Source organism: Idiotropiscis lumnitzeri, chromosome 10, assembly GCF_059441095.1.
Source record: "Idiotropiscis lumnitzeri isolate Australia: NSW breed Sydney's pygmy pipehorse chromosome 10, RoL_Ilum_1.0, whole genome shotgun sequence".
Classification (NCBI taxonomy): Eukaryota; Metazoa; Chordata; class Actinopteri; order Syngnathiformes; family Syngnathidae; genus Idiotropiscis; species Idiotropiscis lumnitzeri.
In genome coordinates this window covers 7,894,827-7,913,459 of record NC_142400.1, presented here as the reverse complement: position 1 = coordinate 7,913,459, position 18,633 = coordinate 7,894,827, and the positions used below count along the sequence as shown (strand labels likewise).

General features: G+C 44.1%; 1 protein-coding gene across 3 annotated transcripts; it reads left to right on the top strand.

The window, feature by feature from the left end:
- The first annotated feature begins 73 nt into the window (after positions 1–73).
- Positions 74–14,203, top strand: rusc1 (RUN and SH3 domain containing 1). Of its 3 annotated transcripts, none has more exons than XM_088307775.1 (12): positions 74–236; positions 1,980–5,161; positions 7,418–8,167; positions 9,161–9,283; positions 9,395–9,471; positions 10,593–10,767; positions 10,947–11,052; positions 11,137–11,183; positions 11,565–12,013; positions 12,085–12,335; positions 12,413–12,574; positions 13,259–14,203. In XM_088307775.1, exons 2-12 carry the CDS (start codon positions 2,092–2,094, stop codon positions 13,422–13,424), a joined length of 5,376 nt encoding a protein of 1,791 aa, XP_088163901.1. In that variant the 5' UTR covers positions 74–236; positions 1,980–2,091; the 3' UTR covers positions 13,425–14,203. The 3 variants fall into 3 exon arrangements, with proteins under 3 accessions (XP_088163901.1, XP_088163902.1, XP_088163903.1); XM_088307776.1 differs by having other exon boundaries at positions 75–236; positions 7,421–8,167; XM_088307777.1 differs by lacking the exon at positions 7,418–8,167 and having other exon boundaries at positions 78–236.
- Positions 14,204–18,633: the final 4,430 nt, after the last annotated feature.

Below are 18,633 nucleotides of genomic sequence, written 5' to 3'. Positions count from 1 at the left end.
GTGCCCAATCCCCACGGACCGCTACGCCCTTGAGGGACTCACGTGACACACGGGGCGAGCAGTGACGACCACGTGACTGTGCTCCCACCCTCCTCCCTCGCATCCCTTTTCGGTCGGAGCGGTCCGCGGAGTTTCGACGCTCGCGAGAGGACCGGGAGGCTGACGCTCTTCACGTCCGGGAGGGAGCCACTCCGACACGAACTGGAACGACCGAGATGGACGCCTTCTTCCTTGACGTGAGTGCTCAACTATCGCATCGTTATTAGAGATTGTTTCCATACAAGTACATCTGATATGTCGGGATGCTCGACCGGTTGAATCCTTCCACTCTCGTGTATCACAGCTACCGCTAAAACGATCGCTCGACATTATATTTAGGTTATGATGTAAATACCAAATAGTTATGTGAGAGTATTGTGGGAATATATGCAAAATGCAAGCGGATGGGCCTTCATTTTAGGGCGATGCGGATGGTAGCACCACAAGCCCCCCTCCTTCCCCCTCCCTCTTCCTCCTCCCAGTCTCCATCATGTCTATAGGATCAATACAGGCAGGCTCAATAGTGTACACAGTCAGCGGAGTCAAATTACATGGCATCACGTCCTATTTTCAAAGAAGCTTGGCTTTTTATTTTGTTGTCTCGGCGTGACAATCAAGAATGAGACGTGTGTGAGATTTATATTCCAGTGACGTGAAAGGGCACAGTGCAGCAATGAGCAATAGCCTTCCTCTCATGCAGCCTCACTGCTGCTGCCTGATTATTTCATGCTCCACTTAAAGCAGCTCCTCATAGCTTTAAGGGATGTGCCTTTCTTTTCTTTCTTTCAAAGAAAAAAAATAATTCATATTCATTATGAGCTGGTGAGTGTGGATGCACAGATGGAGACGGAAAACAACAGCAGTGAGCAGGCCGAACAGATGATGATGAGAGGCATTTTTAGTATAAGGATATAGATTGGATAAGAATTTTAATGAGGATTAGTTTAAATTTACAAGCTATAACATTAAGTATGGTACCATTTTAGGAATTATATATATATATATATATATATATATATATATATATATATATATATATATATATATATATATCAGATCAGCCTATCCCAAACTGTCTTAGGGCAGTCGGCGGGTTACACCCTGTCACACCAATGGGACAATTCAGAGCGGTCAATGAAGGTACCATGCATGTTTTTAGAATGTGGGAGGAAACACGGAGAAGACCGACACCGGCACTGAGAGAACATGCAAACTCCATACGGGAATGCATATATCTCCAAGTGCCATATTTAAGTTGCACTCTGCAAGATTTTGAGTTTTTAATTGGTAGTGCCACCTGCAGCCGGAAAATGAAATTGCACACTCCTTTCGTGGCGTGCACGATGCACGTTTCAAAATCATCACTTTGTACCTTTGGAGAAAAAAGAAAGCCATTTGTGCGTCACGTTTCAAGCCCAAGTTGGATCTCGGAACCTTACACTGCTCAAATTTCTCTTCGCAACTCTTTGAAACAACGACGAGAACGGCCATGACGTCACAGCCGCAGAGAGAACGCGGGAAAGTCGAACCCGACTCCAGTCTTAAAATTATTTTCCAGAGGCTTGCTATTTATAAAATGTGTAAGTCATAAATGGTCAAATGAAAAGGCTATTGGTAAGATATTTTTCAGCAAAGTAAAGTGGAGTGCAGCTTTAAATGTAAGCAAAAATATTATCAAAAAAATCCATAAATTATTTTTATCAACTTTGGGCGAGAGGCAGTGTAAACCAGTCACAGTTGGAAAAATAATGTTAATTTAAAAGCTTTGATTTGTTTTTAAAATGACATGGCATGTCTGATCAAATCATCTTGCGTATATGACTCACAAGCTGCACGTTGCCCACCCCCTTAAATGATTGCTTTAACTTCAAAAGACTGATCCAAAAAAAGTTCAATATTGCTCATGATCAACATTCACCCTCTTTCCTTTGATGTTTCAGGGCCTCGGAAGTGGTTCCAGCATGTGATCATCACACCACTTCAAAATTTGGCTTGGCCCAGCGTTTGTTCCGATAAAACCAAACTATCTCATCTGAAAATCCGATTATCGCAATGCAATCCTCCGCCTGCTCCGCTCAGCCTGGCAAGCCACGCCGTTTCGACGTTAACCGGCGGGCCGCAACCTACATTGGACCAAAGTCTCGCGGCGCTCAGAAGGAGGATAAAAACATGAACACCATCCCCTCATCTTCCCCCAGACGGGTAACTAAAGCGCCCGTCGCGCCCCCCAGGACCAGGCCAGCGGCACAGCCTCGAGTGCCGCTTAGCCAAAGTCGGTTTGGTGCACAAAAGCAAAGCTCTGTCCCCTTCAAATCAGCTAAACCCAAACCCAAGAGTGTTCGCACAGTGGCGGCAGCGACTAAAATCTCACCTCCTCTTCCTCCGGCTCCTTCCATTCTCCCTCTCGACCCCAACTGCAACGAGCCGAGCCTGCCGTGTTTGTGCTGCGATGGCCGCTCGCCGCAGGACAACAACAGCATGTTCAACCATAACCACAACAACAACAACACCGTTTCTCTCAAGCACCAGCTGCAGCTTCCTCCGCCGCCCCCGGTCGTTGCACTCCAGAGGAAAAACGGGACCAAGGAGAAGCCTCAGTCACCGAGTCAAGCAAAGCTGGAGCTTTCTCCCCTACATGCCATCAATGAAGACATGTCAGCAAAAATCGATCGAGATGACAAGAAAGATGTCAAATCTGAGGAAGAGGACGACGAGAGCAGCAGCGGCGACATTGATATCGACGATGAGGACGATGATGACGGCGACCGCAATGACGAGGACGATGACGACACCCTGGTTCCCTCGTGCTGCGACTGCCCTCCCTCCCTGCTGGAGTTCTCGCTCTCCTCCTCTTCCTCCTCCTCCTCTACTTCCATTAGCTCTTGCTCTGATCTAGAGTCGGACTCTCCAGATCAATACACCCCCCATGACCAAGATCATTTATTGGTGTCAATCAAAGCAAGTTCTCCGCAATGTCAGCCACCTGCACGTTCACTCCCTTCCTTACCGATCAGTCGCAGTCCCTTCACTTTGACCTCACAAACTCCAATTTCATCCCCAGATGAGGGCTACCCCTCAGCCTTGGGCACCCCTTCTCCAGATTACTTGGGAGTCAAAGATGATCCCGAAGTCACCAAGTTGGGTTTGCTCGACTTCCTGGAATCAGTCGGAGAGTTTGGCAAAATGGAACGTTTCAGTCAGGTGATCCAAGTGGCCCGTTGGGATTTGGAGGACGAGCAGAATTGGGACGTCTTGAGAGATCGCTTGGACCACTTGGATCGATTGGAGAAAGTCAACAGGGAAGTCAAACTGGCGTACATTGCCAGACTCCACGAGAAGGGGTTTGATCTCGGCGATTTGGAAGAGCAGGACCTCTCCGATGTCATGGATAAAATGGGCAACGTTGACCTGGGCTGGAAGCTGTACAAAAGCGGCGGGGGATTCATGGGAGAATCGCAAGAGTTCTCAGATGCCGGCGTGGACCTGACTGCTCCGTCGGACTGCGACGATCCTCTTGCACCGGACTCTCTCACACCTTCCCCCGCGGAGCCACCTCCTCGACCACCGAAGCCTCCGGCCCGTCATGCCAGCGTTAACTCCGACCTCCACACCTACATCAACATTAGCCGGGAGACCACCTCCATGGCTGTGTCCACTTCGCCCACCTTGTCCACATTCTCACCCAACTCTTCCTCTCCCACATTCACCACCTTTCGCTGCGAGAAAACTTTGCCCCCATCTCCACCGTCAATCCCTCCCCTCCCTGCCTCCAAACCTGTCCAGTACCTCACTCTTTACACCGCCTCCTCTCCATCCATCCCCACCCCAACTCCTCCCATTCCTCCACCTCGGAGGAGACACCTGGCCAGGAAGGAGGCCCAACGCCTCGCCGCCCTTCAAGGAGAACAGGAAAAGACCCCCTTGTCCTTACCACCTCCAAGCACACGCCCACCTCCTTTGCCTCCTCCGCCGGTTATATCATCCTCCTTACCTCCTCCAGGTATACCCCCGCCACCGCCACCGGCGCTACCTCCTCCGCCTTCCTTCCACGCTCTGGATGTGGAAATCCGCAAGCTGCTGATGCTCGCAGGGTTGACCCAGGCTGAGCTCCTCAAACTGAGCCCAGAACTCGGTGACTGCGTCGGGGTATTAGAGGAGGAAGATGGGGCGTTCAGGCGACAGGAAGAATACAGGGAATATGATCCTGAAATTGTGGAAAAGGACAGATGTAGTAGAAGAGGCAAGTCAGCTGGGGAAGGAAGGTCAGATATTCATCAGGATGGAAAGACAGAAGAGGGCAAAGAGGCCCAGAGAACCACATCATTCTCAGAAATGGCTCGAAGACGAAAGAAGAGCAGCATTCTGACATCTGACACGTACTACACCACCACCTTAAGTCACACGCAGGACGCGAAAGAAAAACACATGAGCTTTGAGTCCCACCATTATCTCGATGGGACCCTAGATTCACCACCGCCTCCTCCTCCACCTCGACCTTTACCCCCAATCCCACCAAGCGTGCCGCCCCTTCGAGTCAGCACACTCCTGGCTAACTCGGCACGGCCTGAGCGTTTCGATTGGCTCATAGCTTTCACACCCGAGGCCGACATTCCACCGCAGCCCACTCAATTAGGAAAATCTCACGTGGAAACGGCAAAGAAGAACTCCCCAGTTCCAAAGGTTACAAGCTTCAAAGAGTTGCGATACCGCAACAAAAGTGGCGCCCCTGCAACGAAGGTGATCACCGACCCCGACCCCGACCCCTCGGTCATCACCCCGGACCCCGACATACTGTACAACCTGAAGTGGAGACGGGAGAAGGAGGGAAGCGGAGGCAGCCAGTGGGAATACACCTCTCAGGCCCAGGCCCTGTTCATGCAGCCTCCCCCGGCCCTCACCTCCATGGCGGCTCTGAAGGAGATGCTGCAGAGGGCAGACGAGGAGAGCGGAAGAGCGGACAAGTTAGGCTGCTCCCTCAGCGACAGCAGCTTGTGGACGACTGGCAGAGAGTGGGAGCGTGAGGATGTGGTGAGGAAGGAGGACAAGGAAAGGCGGGAAGAAGAGGAAGCGGAGGTGCGAGGACAGGCTGACGGAGGGAGGACTCTTGAGTCAAGAACCACTGGTGAGAAGCCATTTTCATGATAAAATTTTCTTTTTAAGGAGTATGGGGGAATTATAGTGGAAGACAAATACGGGATGACCAGTTAGCATACAGGGTCACGAGGCACAAGAAAGCGCGCTTAAATTATTTTTTTTATTTGATTGTTTTATATTTATAGCCTGGAAGTGTACATACAGTATTTCCAACAAATATTTACTGTAATTGTGGCTTTACATTAGCATAGGTAAACAACATGCTCTGACCTATGTATCAATTCAGGTTAGGTTACCGCCGTAGGAATACGACTCCATCAAAAACTCTTGAACGTATAGACAAAATTAGCCAGATGTGCGTCATCAACAATTTAGGAATCAATCGGAAATTGACCAAAATCCCTTTGTTCACCTTTGAATCTTAATTCTTAATTTGAGCATATTTAAGAGTATTTAATGTTCTAATTTTATGGGAACATTTTATCTCTACCTCTAATCTCGTTGCACACTTGAGTACAATGACAATAAAGGGATTTCTATTTCTATTTCTATATCAGGCAATTTCTGTCTACAGTGTATAATGCAAGGTAAGTAAATAAGTGTGTAATATAGGGTAAGTAAATAAAATTAGAGTAGGCAGTGTCACAATTCTATGATTCGGTGTTATAAACTCAAATTAGCATTTTAAATTAATCTTACATGTATGTTTTGGGGACATGAGGGAACGTGCAAATTTCACACAAGAAGGACTAAATATGAGATTATAACCGGAGAGCTCTCACTCCCTCACTTTTTCCACTGTGCTACCTAGAACGTGTCCCACGGAGTCCAAATTTGCATGGAACCTCATTTTATGACTCATGTTTGTCCTAATTAACTCACTTGGAAATGCACTGATAACATCACAGTGTGATACAATTTAAAGTAACAATTATGGTCAATGGAGACAACGGGAGTGGCAAAATGGAGGTTGAGCATGAGTCACAGAATAGCATGATGCACAATGCTTACAGATAATGAGAGGACAAACTGTGAGGGATGACTGTGTGTGTGAAAGGGAGATGGATACTAAAGGTAATATGAGGAGAAGGTTGGAAATTCTCCAGCTAGTGTTCCTGGTTATCAGAGTGTGATGTCACCACTGCCTCATTCAATAATTCATCCCCTCTTCTGGCCAAGAAAGGGAGAAAGTGGAAAGTCCTCTGATGAGCTCACCATTCAACCTCCTTATTAAATATATAATCCACGTTATATCGTTTGCTGTCTGTTTTGGTGATATTTAAATCCGTCACTTTTCTAAAAATCTCTTCCCATGCACCCTGTCTTCTTCTCCCCATAGTGACAAATAGCTCGGATCTGGTTTCTTATCTAATGCCGTGCTGCAAGAAGCTAAATAGAAACTATAAAGCTTGTCAAGATAAAGCATGATTTATTTCAATCGAGTCAAATCATTCTAAAAGTTAGAGCAAATGTATCCACAGTTACCGTGATGGATTTAAGGTCATTTATAAATGTGATTTTTTTTTTTTAATTCTGTACAGTGTACACCTTTAAGACATAAAGAGGGCGGGGCTGAGAAGCTCAACCAATTACTGACAAACTTTGCCCCAAAACAGGAAGTGTCGCGTGTTTACTTTCAACCTGAGTCGAAACGTGATACTTGTTGACCTTCTTGTTCTTAATACCACGAGTTATTGAGCAGAATTTAAAGATTAAATAGTGGTGTCTTTCACGAATGTTCTATAGGAACAAGTTCTGTTTTTTGACGAAGAATAGAGTTCGGAAAGTTGCTATCTGACTCAGGGTGTTCGCGTGATGGTGGAAGGAATCTAAATGCGAGTACCGTTACATGGAGAAATTGCAGGTAACGAGATCATTGAATGTCCCTTAAAATCTTTGAAAATACTTAAGAGGGTCTTTTTTTCAGCAACAGGCAAATATGAAAAGTGAAACTTAAAGTTTTAGTTTCATTTTCGACGCATGGACTAGTTCGCCTTTATTTTTTGTGTCATCTCTTGTCGTGTCCACTCCGCTAAAATGTAAGTGTACTGCTTTTCATGAATCACTCAAACTGTTGAAATGATGTATTACTTCATGTATGTCTTTTCTACTGTGATACACTCATAAGTGTACATATTCTCTCAGACTAACATTCTCTGCATCTCTCTCCTTCCCGTTTACCACTTTTTTTTCTTACCTTTCCAATCCCATTCTGATGTCTCCATTGTTTGTCCACGCCGCTCCTGCATTACTCTGCTTCTGCTTCCCACACCTCTCCAATAAGCAGTTTCCTCCCCCCCACTGTCACTTACCCAGCCTCCCCAACCCTACTTCCTCCACGCTGCTCCTACTTCCTATCAACAGGGCCACTTCCATATAAATTCCAGGCCACACGCCCACGTTGGTCGAGAGTCCGCAGACACGCAAGGAGCCCCGCAGTGGTCTCACGCTGACACTTTGTTTAGCAACCAGCCAAGGGCTGGTTTCATCGCTCCCAACCGTGTGAAGGAATTTCAGCAAAATACAGCAAAGCAATTTTCCAGGGGTTGCGGAATCGATGAGACGGCGGGCTCTCAGTGTAATGTGGACTCTCTCGACTGCAGGGGCATCGCAGAAATCCACGCTGCGGATGCTCCTGAATGCACCACCCCATATAAAAACATAGACGTCATGATGACGCATCCACGTGGTCCAAAAACCCAAACAGACCGTAACGCTAACAACACCAGGACGTCCAAAGAGCTGCCCCCTCTGCCCACCTATTACCTGCACCGCTCCAAGCATTGCCCACTGCACGGGGGCTCCCCACCTCGCCTTTCCCCCATCGGAGCCCTCTCGCCTCCCCAGCGCTTGGGAGCGCTCCCTCCGGGCACGGCGGGCTCCGGCCTCACCTCGCCCCTTTTCCCCCGCTCGCACACTCTTCCCACCCTTGCCGCCCCCCTCTACTACCCGCACCTGTATTCCACAATGCCACTTTGTGCTCCCCCTCTGCCCCCAAAACTCTTCCAGGCTTCTCGACAGCCGCGTGTGGCCAGTAAGATCTTTCTTTCTCTTCTTCCTCCTTCCGTCATGTCTGTCTTTCTCTCTCTACTGTATTCCCTACCGTGTCATGATTGGATTGAGAAATCAATGTTAAAGAATATCAATGCGCTGCCTCATGCTTCTTGTCCTTCTTAAACCTGTGAAAATAGGCTTGCGTGTGGCGACATCTGTTTCTGTCAGATTGCGTCCTTGTCACTCTCCGTCCCTTTCCTGTCCGTCTGTTCTTGTGTGACTCGTCTGTTCTTTTAGACTCTTAAGTTTTTGCGGGGTTGTGTGTAGGGCGTTTTACAGTGGATCAAAATCAAATGACCAAACCAGTTAGTGAATCAGTTTTTAAAAGGTTGGTGAGTAAAACATCACTCCCTCTCGTTATATTGCCTAATTGTTCAGTTGTTTTGTTATATCTAAACAATTCCCAAATAAACATCAATTATTGGTTAATAAACGGTAATCAAGAAAACAGTGATTTTGCAATACACTTTGTTGCAACAGAAAAATTGTATCCGATGTAACTATTGATTTAAAAAATATTCATTAGGAGATTGTAGAATTTCTGAATGGGCCGGCTGTTTTATTTTTTAGTATTTTTTTTCCAACTCTCAAAGACACCAAAACACCAATTTGTTGCGGGATATAGTGAATGGCGATGGAATAAAAATTTCCTCTCGCAGCACACTAATGTTCCACGGCACAGTGGTTGCGAATCATTGATATAGACGACAACGTAACGGATGAAGAACCATAAATTGGCCAAATCGTCGCACGCTACGCTATGACTCACTCCCTCTTCTAATAATCTGTAGTACCATCTGCTTTTTCCTGCCTTCGTCTCCTCCTCATTGCTGATGACACCTATTAACATTTTTAGTTACAATATTTCTCTCCGCCATGGCTTCTTTTGCGCTCGTTAATATCAGTTTTTATTCCTCTTAGTCATCCCTTTTTTTATTCATTTTTGTTTTTGTTTTACTGCTGCCACTGCCAGCTGTTCGCAGTGTGTCGTTCGCTGGAGCTGTGCAGAGAGGTGACGCATCCTGGATGGGCGAAGATGTGCCGCATCCGGTGAGAGGACACCGCCTCTCCTCACTGCACCTGCTGGAAAAGAGAGGTATTGCTGCTGCACTTTATTTATTTTGTTTGCGTTTGTGCGATTGTCCTGTAAAGCAGCGTTTTAAGTCTTTGTGCTTTAACCGGCCGGGCTCTGTTGTTTCTGCTCCAGCTCTCGTCAGCGCGGTCAGTGTGGCGGTTGAAGCTGTCTTGGCCCAGTTCAGTTCTTCTCGGACGGTGGTTCAAAAGGTTAGTCAATTTGCTGTTAGATTTGATCGCTTGGATCGGATCAGCAGATATTTTGAATTTTTGGCCAAATTGGTGATCGGTTTTAATGTCATAGATCGATAAAAATGACATCATTGATCCACAATTTGAAAGTGAACACAGTCTTGTTCACTCAAGGGATGTGTGAGTTTCTCGGCATATAGAGTAAGACTTTTTTTTTTTATGAATTTTTAAAATTAATTTTGGGATCTTTTTTTTTTTTTGCTGCATTGTTTTTTTTTTCTCCTCCATTTTCCATGTACTGAATGTCTATCAACATTTTGGGGAGATTCCTTGGGTTTAATTATTATTTTTTTCCCCCAATGCATTTCAATGGCCGTCCATTATATGTGAATTTTGGCTATTTGTGAGCTGGGCCAGGTCGACTGTACGATAATTAAACCGTTTGTCTAAATAGATTTGGTAGATTGGTCTAGCTTCTGATGGGATCAGTGATCTTTTTTTTTTGTTTGTTTGTTTTTAACTCGCTAATCGGCTCCAAAATCCTGATAGTGTAAAGCCTACTTTGCTGTCTTGACCGTTGTGTGTCTCAGCATACAACACGGTCACAGGCCACCATGTTTAATGCCCGACAAATATACTTCCTTTGAGGGTAGTATGAGAACCATAAAGGAGGTTGGATGAAACTATCCATTTTGATAATTGGGAGTTTGGAAAAAAAACGCAATTCTCGGAAATAAGGGGATGTCGTCGTCGTTACTGCTCCCCAGATTTACTCCGTACCTCCATGTTTTTTTTTCGACCTTATAAAGACCCCAAGATCTCCATCAATCATTCTCTCTCTCTTTGTCTACATTTGTTGTATGGCGTGTCGTCATCCGCGGAGGTTGAAAAAAATTTTGCTGCAGTCCTTATAAAACGCAAAAGCAGGTTCTTTTACTGCTCTAATGAGGCTATTTTGTGTGATTTATGTGTGAACGAGCCTACTGACTGTTGTTCAAAAAGTTCATTAAAACAACAACGTGAGACTTTATCGCATGCATTCCCTCTCAAAGCAAAAAGATGCATTGGATATTCCGTATCTTGCGTTCTTTCTCCTCGCATCTACTGACATATTTTCACACTCCCCTCCCCATCTCAAGGCCTTATCAGGAGACAGCACAGTAAATCCATCGCTGGGCCGTCTGGTGCTGCAGTGCCTCTGCCCCGCCCTCCACAGCCTGCTGACGGACGGTCTAAAACCCCACCAGAGTGACTTGATTGCAGGCAGGAGGCCAAATTCAGCCTGGAGCTTGGTCTTGGCTTCAACACGGCCAGGTCGGAGAATGTATTACTGAAATCAAATCAATAGATTTCGAGCTGTGCAGTATATTCATCTATAATTACTTCCTGAGAAATTGACTGCAACTATATTGTTCCGTCCTTATATTGTATAGTTCATTTTTTTTTTATATCGTATGTTTTATGTGCTTGATCCATGTCTCTCAATCATTCAGGTCCTAAAACACAAGCCTTGTTCAATTTACAAGTTCGAGTTGGCGAATTGCCGCAGCTAAAACAGAGCAAACACCGCTTCAATGCATTCGTCCTCGGACTACTCAAGTAAGTACTGCTCGCTCACCAAAAAAAAAAAAAAAATGATTTTTTTATTCGGGTCTATAAATCCACTTGTCTTTTTTTTTGTAGTTCAAAGCAGCTTGATTTCTGGGTGTCTCACCTTCACTCTAGCAGTGGTGAGTACCCTCGCCGTTTTCGTGCTCTTTCATTGCAAGTCATTTTCACATAGTGAAGTCAGTTAACTGAAATCGTACAGATCGTAGCGTTAGCAATTTTATTGCGGTATGTAATTTCTTATTCAATTGTTCAAAAAAGAGTGAAGAGTCTCTGTTGCCCAAATATTCAGTCGATATTTTGCTAAAAAAATAAAAGCTCAGCGTTTTAAATGTTTTAGTTATTATTGCTGAATTTTAATAAGGGCACAAAAAAGATTTTGTTAATATTGTTAACAAATCGACTTAGTTTTTCACAATACTGTGTGTTTTAAGCATGCCAAACAGTATTAATCATCTGTTCTATGACATCCCTCCAGTAATTGTCGTTTTGTTGATTGACAGATGTGTTGGACGCCTACTACCGTCCGTCCTCCTTCATGCGTTTGTCCCTGAGCGCTTTCCAACCCCTGTTTGATGAGCTGCTCCTCGTGCTGCAGCCTCTCAGCCTGCTCACCTTCAACCTCGACCTGCTCTTCCAGCACCACCACTTGGAGCCCCACAGCCCCGCGCCACACGTGCGCAGTCCCCCCAGTCAGGATGCGGCACAGTCGACTAAGGCGGTCCGGTCTGAAATTAGAGGTGGCAGATACATGGAAAGCCTCTCAGAGGTGGACTTTACGGGTCCTGGAGCTCAGGCAGGTGATGAGCGTAAAACGACTCCTAGTAATGAAGGGTGGTCACTCACTCTAAGCCACACAAGTCCACAGCTGCGATGGGTCCAGGACAAGAGAATTGGCGAACTACCTCCTCCAAATATGGAGGAGGAAAGCCTCGCTCAGCAGGCTGGACAGGTACTCGCTTCCCATTGACGGTAAAGTCATGTATTACTATTCTGACCTGACATTTGTCTTCCAAATCACAGGTGATCCAAGAGGGGTGGGGTGCTGTGATGCGGTGGGGAGGCCGACTGAGCCAGAACCTGGCAGAGCTCAACCTGGCCGCAGGGAAGACGGATGAGACGAGGACCAGTCTTCCAAATCACCAGACCCAGACAGAAAGCCAGTTAGCCGCAGTTAGCGCTACCACGCCGGTGCCCTGGAGTTTGGGTCGCCTCTTTGGCTCGACCACCTCCAAAAGCGGCAATAGTCCAGTGGGTCACGCACCACCAAGCAGGTGAGTCCAGTGAAGTGTTTTTCGGTTAGGGCTCCACAAATGTGATAACATCTCTATCTGTGGCTAAAACCATCTAGGCGTCCCTCACAGTGGTTGGCTCCCGGTGTCATGGCGCTTACCCGATTGGTGAGCAGCACCTCTGCCCCGGTTTTAAGGAAAACCCCAGAACCAATGGAAGAAAGTCACACCGTGTCAGAAAGAGCGCCCGACACTCCAGAGACAACAGACAAACCACACAGGTACTTTTCTGTGAAATCATTCACTAAACAACTGTAATAAAGTGTTAATATGGCAGCTTTTTTATCACACACTTTTTATCAATTTTAATGCCCGAGTTAAAAACATTTTTATATGTAAAAAAATATATTTAAAAATGAATAATCTTAAGTCTCAGTCTTTAAAGAGTTGTGTGACAAAATTATGATTTCTCGTACTTCTCAAGTCGCACTAGCAGGAAGGAATTGGGAATAGAACCTCAGCCGTCTTAAGTTTCACAACAAATCAGATTGCGTTTTGCTTTTTGGGTCCTTATTCTGTGACACTTACTCCAAAAGATACATATACATATACATATACACACACACACACACTTAAAATGTCTCCAGTACAATTTATAAAAGCTGTCTCGGTGGCCATAAAATATTTTTAATTTAGATGCTGATTTTGGCAAAAGCAACCTTTTGCAGTCCAGTTTGTTTACATAAAGCAGAGACCCAACTGGTGCTTTGTATACTTTGGGAATTTTTTCAATATTTTTTGATTGACTCCTCAAATGAAATGCTCAGCTCCCCCAGCTTAGTGTTTTATCTTTAATTTTATAGCCTCCTATAAAATTTAAGTGGCACTTCTGGTGATGATGTCATTACCCGTATTTGTTTGGCTTACACTGCGCGCCTCCGTCTTGGCTGTGGGCCGCTCCTCAGGTCTGTGCGAACGCTGTGCGACCACGCCGGAGCGGGCTCCGAGCTCAGCTTCCGCAAGGGCGAGGAGCTCATAGTCTTGGGGGGCGTCGACCAAGACTGGATCCGCTGTCGACAGGGAGACAAAGATGGGCTGGTACCGATTGGCTACACCTCGCTCATCATGTGACGCTGCAACAGCTGCACTCCGTGAATTAACGATGGGAAAACAAAACATTAAAAAAATATATATTCTTGGGCAAATACTGAGAGGTTCTCATAAGGTTCCAGTACTCTAAAAGGGATATTTCACCATAAGGGGCGTGTTCACCGAAATCCATCAACTATGGTGAGGCAATCTCTGGAAACTTAATCACTGGCAGGTCTATAAGGTCAGCGGCCGCCACCTGGTCGACACGCATGGGAGCGGCCACTTTGAGATTACCGTCCCAGAACCTCCTGTTGCATATGTGATCATGTAGTGAGCTGTAGCTGTGTGTACAAGTGAGTTTTATTGCCCTTTCACCCCCCTCCATCCTGACTCACCTTTTACCCCTTCAGGTTCATGTGTGTTTGACATTTTACTGCTGTATAAATATACATAAATATAAATATATATAAAACATATAAATATATAGGTCTATATATATATATATAAATTGAGATTAATATTACATTAAAAACAAAGAGCAAATGTCACGCAGGTGGATTCGTTCTTGAGCGGTTGTCACACATGCGTAAACAACAAGGTGTACGTGTTTGAAATCCAATATCTTCCTTCCCACGTGCTTCACGCAAAGTCTTGAAATCTAATGAATTTATCGCGTTTCCTCAAATAGTGGCCTCCACTTGAATCGACACTAAGGCCTGAATTAATGATTATGCATCCATTTCCAGAGTGCTTGTCCTCATTAGGTAACTTGGGCAAGAGGCTGGGCTGGTTGCAAGCCATTGCAATCCCCCACCCCCCCCCCAAAAAATAATCTTTTTTTTTTTTTACTCAGGTGGTACAATAAATGCCGCCTTGAGCTGCTAACAGAAACTCTAACAATATTATTGAAAAGTAGCTGCAAATTCTATTCTCCAGTCCTCTCAAATAAATGCTGAGGCGTCCTCAGTTCAGCTCATGGCTGCTATTTGAGGAAATACAAAAGCATTCTGTGATTATCACCCCCTTATTAAGGCTAACTGATTTCCTACTGGTTCAACCCGGCATGGGCTCATTAATCTTTGCTCACGTTTGAACACTATCGGAACTGAATGCAGCAAGCAAAGTAATAATAAAAAAAAAAATGCCTGCTGGTTTGTTGGCTATTGCATCCACCTTTAACCTGTGAACCTGCCATGTTTAAGCTTCTCTCGTCATGGATATTTGCAACAGTGGTAGTAGAAAGTGGTCATGTTGTGGCAGTGATGTTCATACACTACTTTGCTTTGCCATCTATTTTAGTGATTCTTCTCATTTTTTAGAATTGACAAGGCATTACACGTGGATTAGTGTACTACGTAAAGTCGAGTTGTTTCATTTGATAAAAAGTCATCCAGCCATTTGTTTGGTTGCAAGGTCTGTATCCTGAGAAGGGATGAGTAAGGAAGGAGTCATGGTTTTTATTTCATGTTAAAAAAAAAATTTAAAAAAAAGTGAACGAGGTGACGTTTATATGATTACCGATCAGGTAATATTTTATTTTTTTGTTATTTCACTTACTGATCCAATCAGCTATCAGGGAACATTTTTTGTTATCGTGTCAATGACCGTGTAGCATTACTGTCACCATGGCAACAGTAGCATTAAGTTAGGCTGGTGCCCATAACTGACGACTCAAGTTGTTGCCATCAAATAGACGAGTTAACAAGAATCAATCCGTCTTCATCTTGCTAGTACATCACTTGACACGTTTCATTATTTTTGCATTACCCCAATGTGAGGTAACGACTGCCATGCATTTGTTTGCACGCTTTTTATTTATTGGATGTACTATTTATTGCTCTTTTGAGTCAAATCGCGGGGTTTTGAAAATGCGTGGGAGTATGTGTTTATGTCAAGGAAAGCACATTGTAGACTTTCACTTGTGTGTAAGTGTGTGTGAAAGTGGGAGTGTAACATGGGTAGTAGTTAGTAGCTTCCTTCTCCTTCTTTCCTCTCTGGTGTCATGTAGCCCGTAGACATGCCCTGTGCCCTATTATTGATTACGGCATAAAGTGTCCCTGTCATTGTCCACTCCCTGCATGTGCTTGTTTGTAAATACACCAAATAAAACTTATCAGTATGAACCAAACCTGTTTGTCATTTTTTAACTGAATCTTAACTTTAAAAATATGGAACACTAAATCAACATTGAAAGGGAAAACAAGTCAAACATTTTATTTACAATAATTTGGTATGTTCTATGTGGACCCAATAGTCTAAACAGCGTATTTTGATTAATATTGAATTTCTGGAACATAAACGAAGCAGTAAAAGCCAGACATTTTTATCCATCTCAGGAGGTGGCCATTTTGCCGCTGATGTGGACTGAAAATTTCATCACAGTTGCTCAGGTAACAACCAATTACAATTGACCTTTTCGTTCATATTTTACAAACACGATATTCGAATCGGAATATCGTTGTTGTCTAGCGGGGACGCGTAGGACTTATAAATTATTTTTTGTACTTGACTTCCCCATTGAGGTTTTAGTTTTGAAAAAGAACAAATAAACAGTTTATCATCTGTACTACACTTGTGGTCAAATTTTGCTGTTGTTTAAACAATATACAGTAAATATGAGTTTCAAAGTGGATTTGTGTACCTAGGTGATAAACGAGGGCGTGTGATATGAGGTTAAGTGATTCATTTGGCAGTTTTAACTGATTGAATAATTATTGCGCATGCGCACCAATTACCTTCTCACGGGCGCGGTCAGTCAAATAAATTCCTTCAGTCGACATGAATATGTCTTGTGAATTAAGAAGACTGGTAAGTAAAGCAACTCCACTTTATACATTAGATGTAATCAATGTATACTTAGCGTATAAGCACAAAATCTACTGTTGCTCGCCATTGTAGCGTTAACAAATAAGTATGCGCATGCGCAGATTGACAACTAGTCACGTATAAGCATGCATTTTAAAACGTCGTCAGTCGCGCTTCCGTTAAAAACGACCAACATCCCCACTCATTTAAAAATAAAATGCCTCCTTAGACCCAAAACTTCGACATTGTATCTTTGTTTCTTTCATCAAACCAGCCTTGTAGAAAGGTTGTTTGTAAAAGCCATCATCGCCCTTTGAAATGTCCTCGGGATGCTACTGCGCTATAAATAGTGGCCACGGTTGTTTTGGAAGGGCAGCAAGAGGAGAATTATTCCCCAGAGTGAGCCACAGCCCTCCCCCACACTTAGGAGCTCTGATCACGCGTCCTCTATTATGGGTCATTATAGAGGACAAGCATTGTAAACACCGCTAGGTGCCACTGTTAGGCCAAGATGGAACACTCTCCCAACCCTGCAACTTTGCCTTTTGAACGGATGCACCAAAAGTTTGGTTAGGTAGACATAAAATGCTTTTTATTATTGTATATATCAGCAAAAAGAAGAAGAAAAAAAATCTGATCTTACTTTCTATGATGTTTTTTTTTTTCAGATGTCCTGTACATTGTTAGAGGCAGCAGGCAAAGGCTACAAGTCATGCAAACTAGATAACTCTTAAGTGTACCTTTGCTATAAAGTTAATAACTTGCAGCGATGCACTGTTTTACAAAAAAGGAAAAGGGGGTATATATATAGGATATGTAAACAGTCAAAGAAATTGCACTTTCTTGGCTTGTTTCTTTTCAAATAAAAGCCACAAGAACTTAAAAATCACTGACCAATTAAAACATGCTTGTCTAAAAAAATCAATACAAATAAAAAAAAGGTATACAATCATAGTCTAATGACAACTGTCTCGTGTATTGGTCAGCTGTAAAAGAAAAAAAACACTATTGGATTATTAACTCTCGTCACATAGTTTTGTTATGTACATAAAACTAAATGTCATGTATTGTACGAACTGAGCAAATGCCCCTAATGTGAGAACAATCTATGAACAGTCTGTACACAAAAATAACTAACAAAACATAACTCTATAATGTATCATATAGTCTTATTAGGGGAGATATTGCTTGGACACAAGACAGCATGGCACTTCTACTTAGCATTTCATATTTGCCATCTTTTTCATTTTTTTTTGTTTTAAACACCCTGGGACATTCTGATTGTCAATTAAACATTCTCAAAGGCAGTCAGTCTAAAGTACGTAAAGACACATTTGACCTTCCCTTCTTCCCAGGAAGCAATACTTGAAGAAAATAGTTCACAATAAACATTCCTAGTGTTCATAGATTCCTTAAACACACACAAAAATAACATCTTTCTTAAAACCTTATTAGAAATTCTTTTGCAGCGGTGCCAAAATTCCTCTAATCACTAAGAACCCCCTCCCCCCTCACCCTGAACCCCCCCCCGTCCCTTGTCTTCTTATTCACTGGCTTGTAAAGTGAAGAAAAGCCAAACAAGTGCTTTTTAGCTGGCGTGCTTCCTCCCTTTCCCTAAAGGTGCAATGTGACTTTGGAAGCTTCATTAGTGACCTAGTTAGCACTCCCGTTCCGTAGTCCACGAACCACAGAGGGTCCATGTTCTTTTCCCAAGTTTGCGTCAAGGTTGCCCAAGTAGGAGCAATCCAAGTGTATTTTTTTTTTTATGGGGGAAGATACACACTTGTCTAGTGTCTTTAGCGTGCTCGGGCACTAGTGCAAATTAATTTCAGCTGGTCTGTTTCTGTTGATCCTCCCTCCCTCTCTCTCTCTTTCTATCTCTCTCGCTCTGTTTTTTTCCCCTCTCTTTCGTCCCGGACAAAAGATGTGTTGCCATGGTTTCATCCTTGGTGTGATGCCCTTCAGAGCGCTCGGTTCAGCGGCTGTCAGAACGCGCCGTGATGTCTTTCTCGCGTTTTGAAATTCTCCTCGCTCCACTCTGGCGTGTTGCTGTTGATCTTGTTGTTTTCCGATTCAAATGCAGCACCTGTCCGTGTCTCCTGTGGTGTGTCTGGTCCCTTTTTTAACTCTTGAGTGCTCCTGCCCACACAGAAGAGAGATATTGTCAATCAATCATTGCTTGGACAGTGAGGGTTAGGAGGTGAACCGATTAGTTGACTAGTCAGTGAGTCGACTTTACTACTCTATGTGTTTTTGGAAGCAATTTGTTGATGACTTTTGTCTCGCTTGTCAGCTGCTTGACTATAACACCGTGGTGTGGAGCAGAAAACTGTCAGGCCAAGAGGGCGGTACAGCCTTCATATATCTGCACAGGTCCAAGAGGATGAAAATAAAATGGTGTGGCTGAGGGTAGTGGTTAGCCTCGCTAGTTTAAGCTATTACA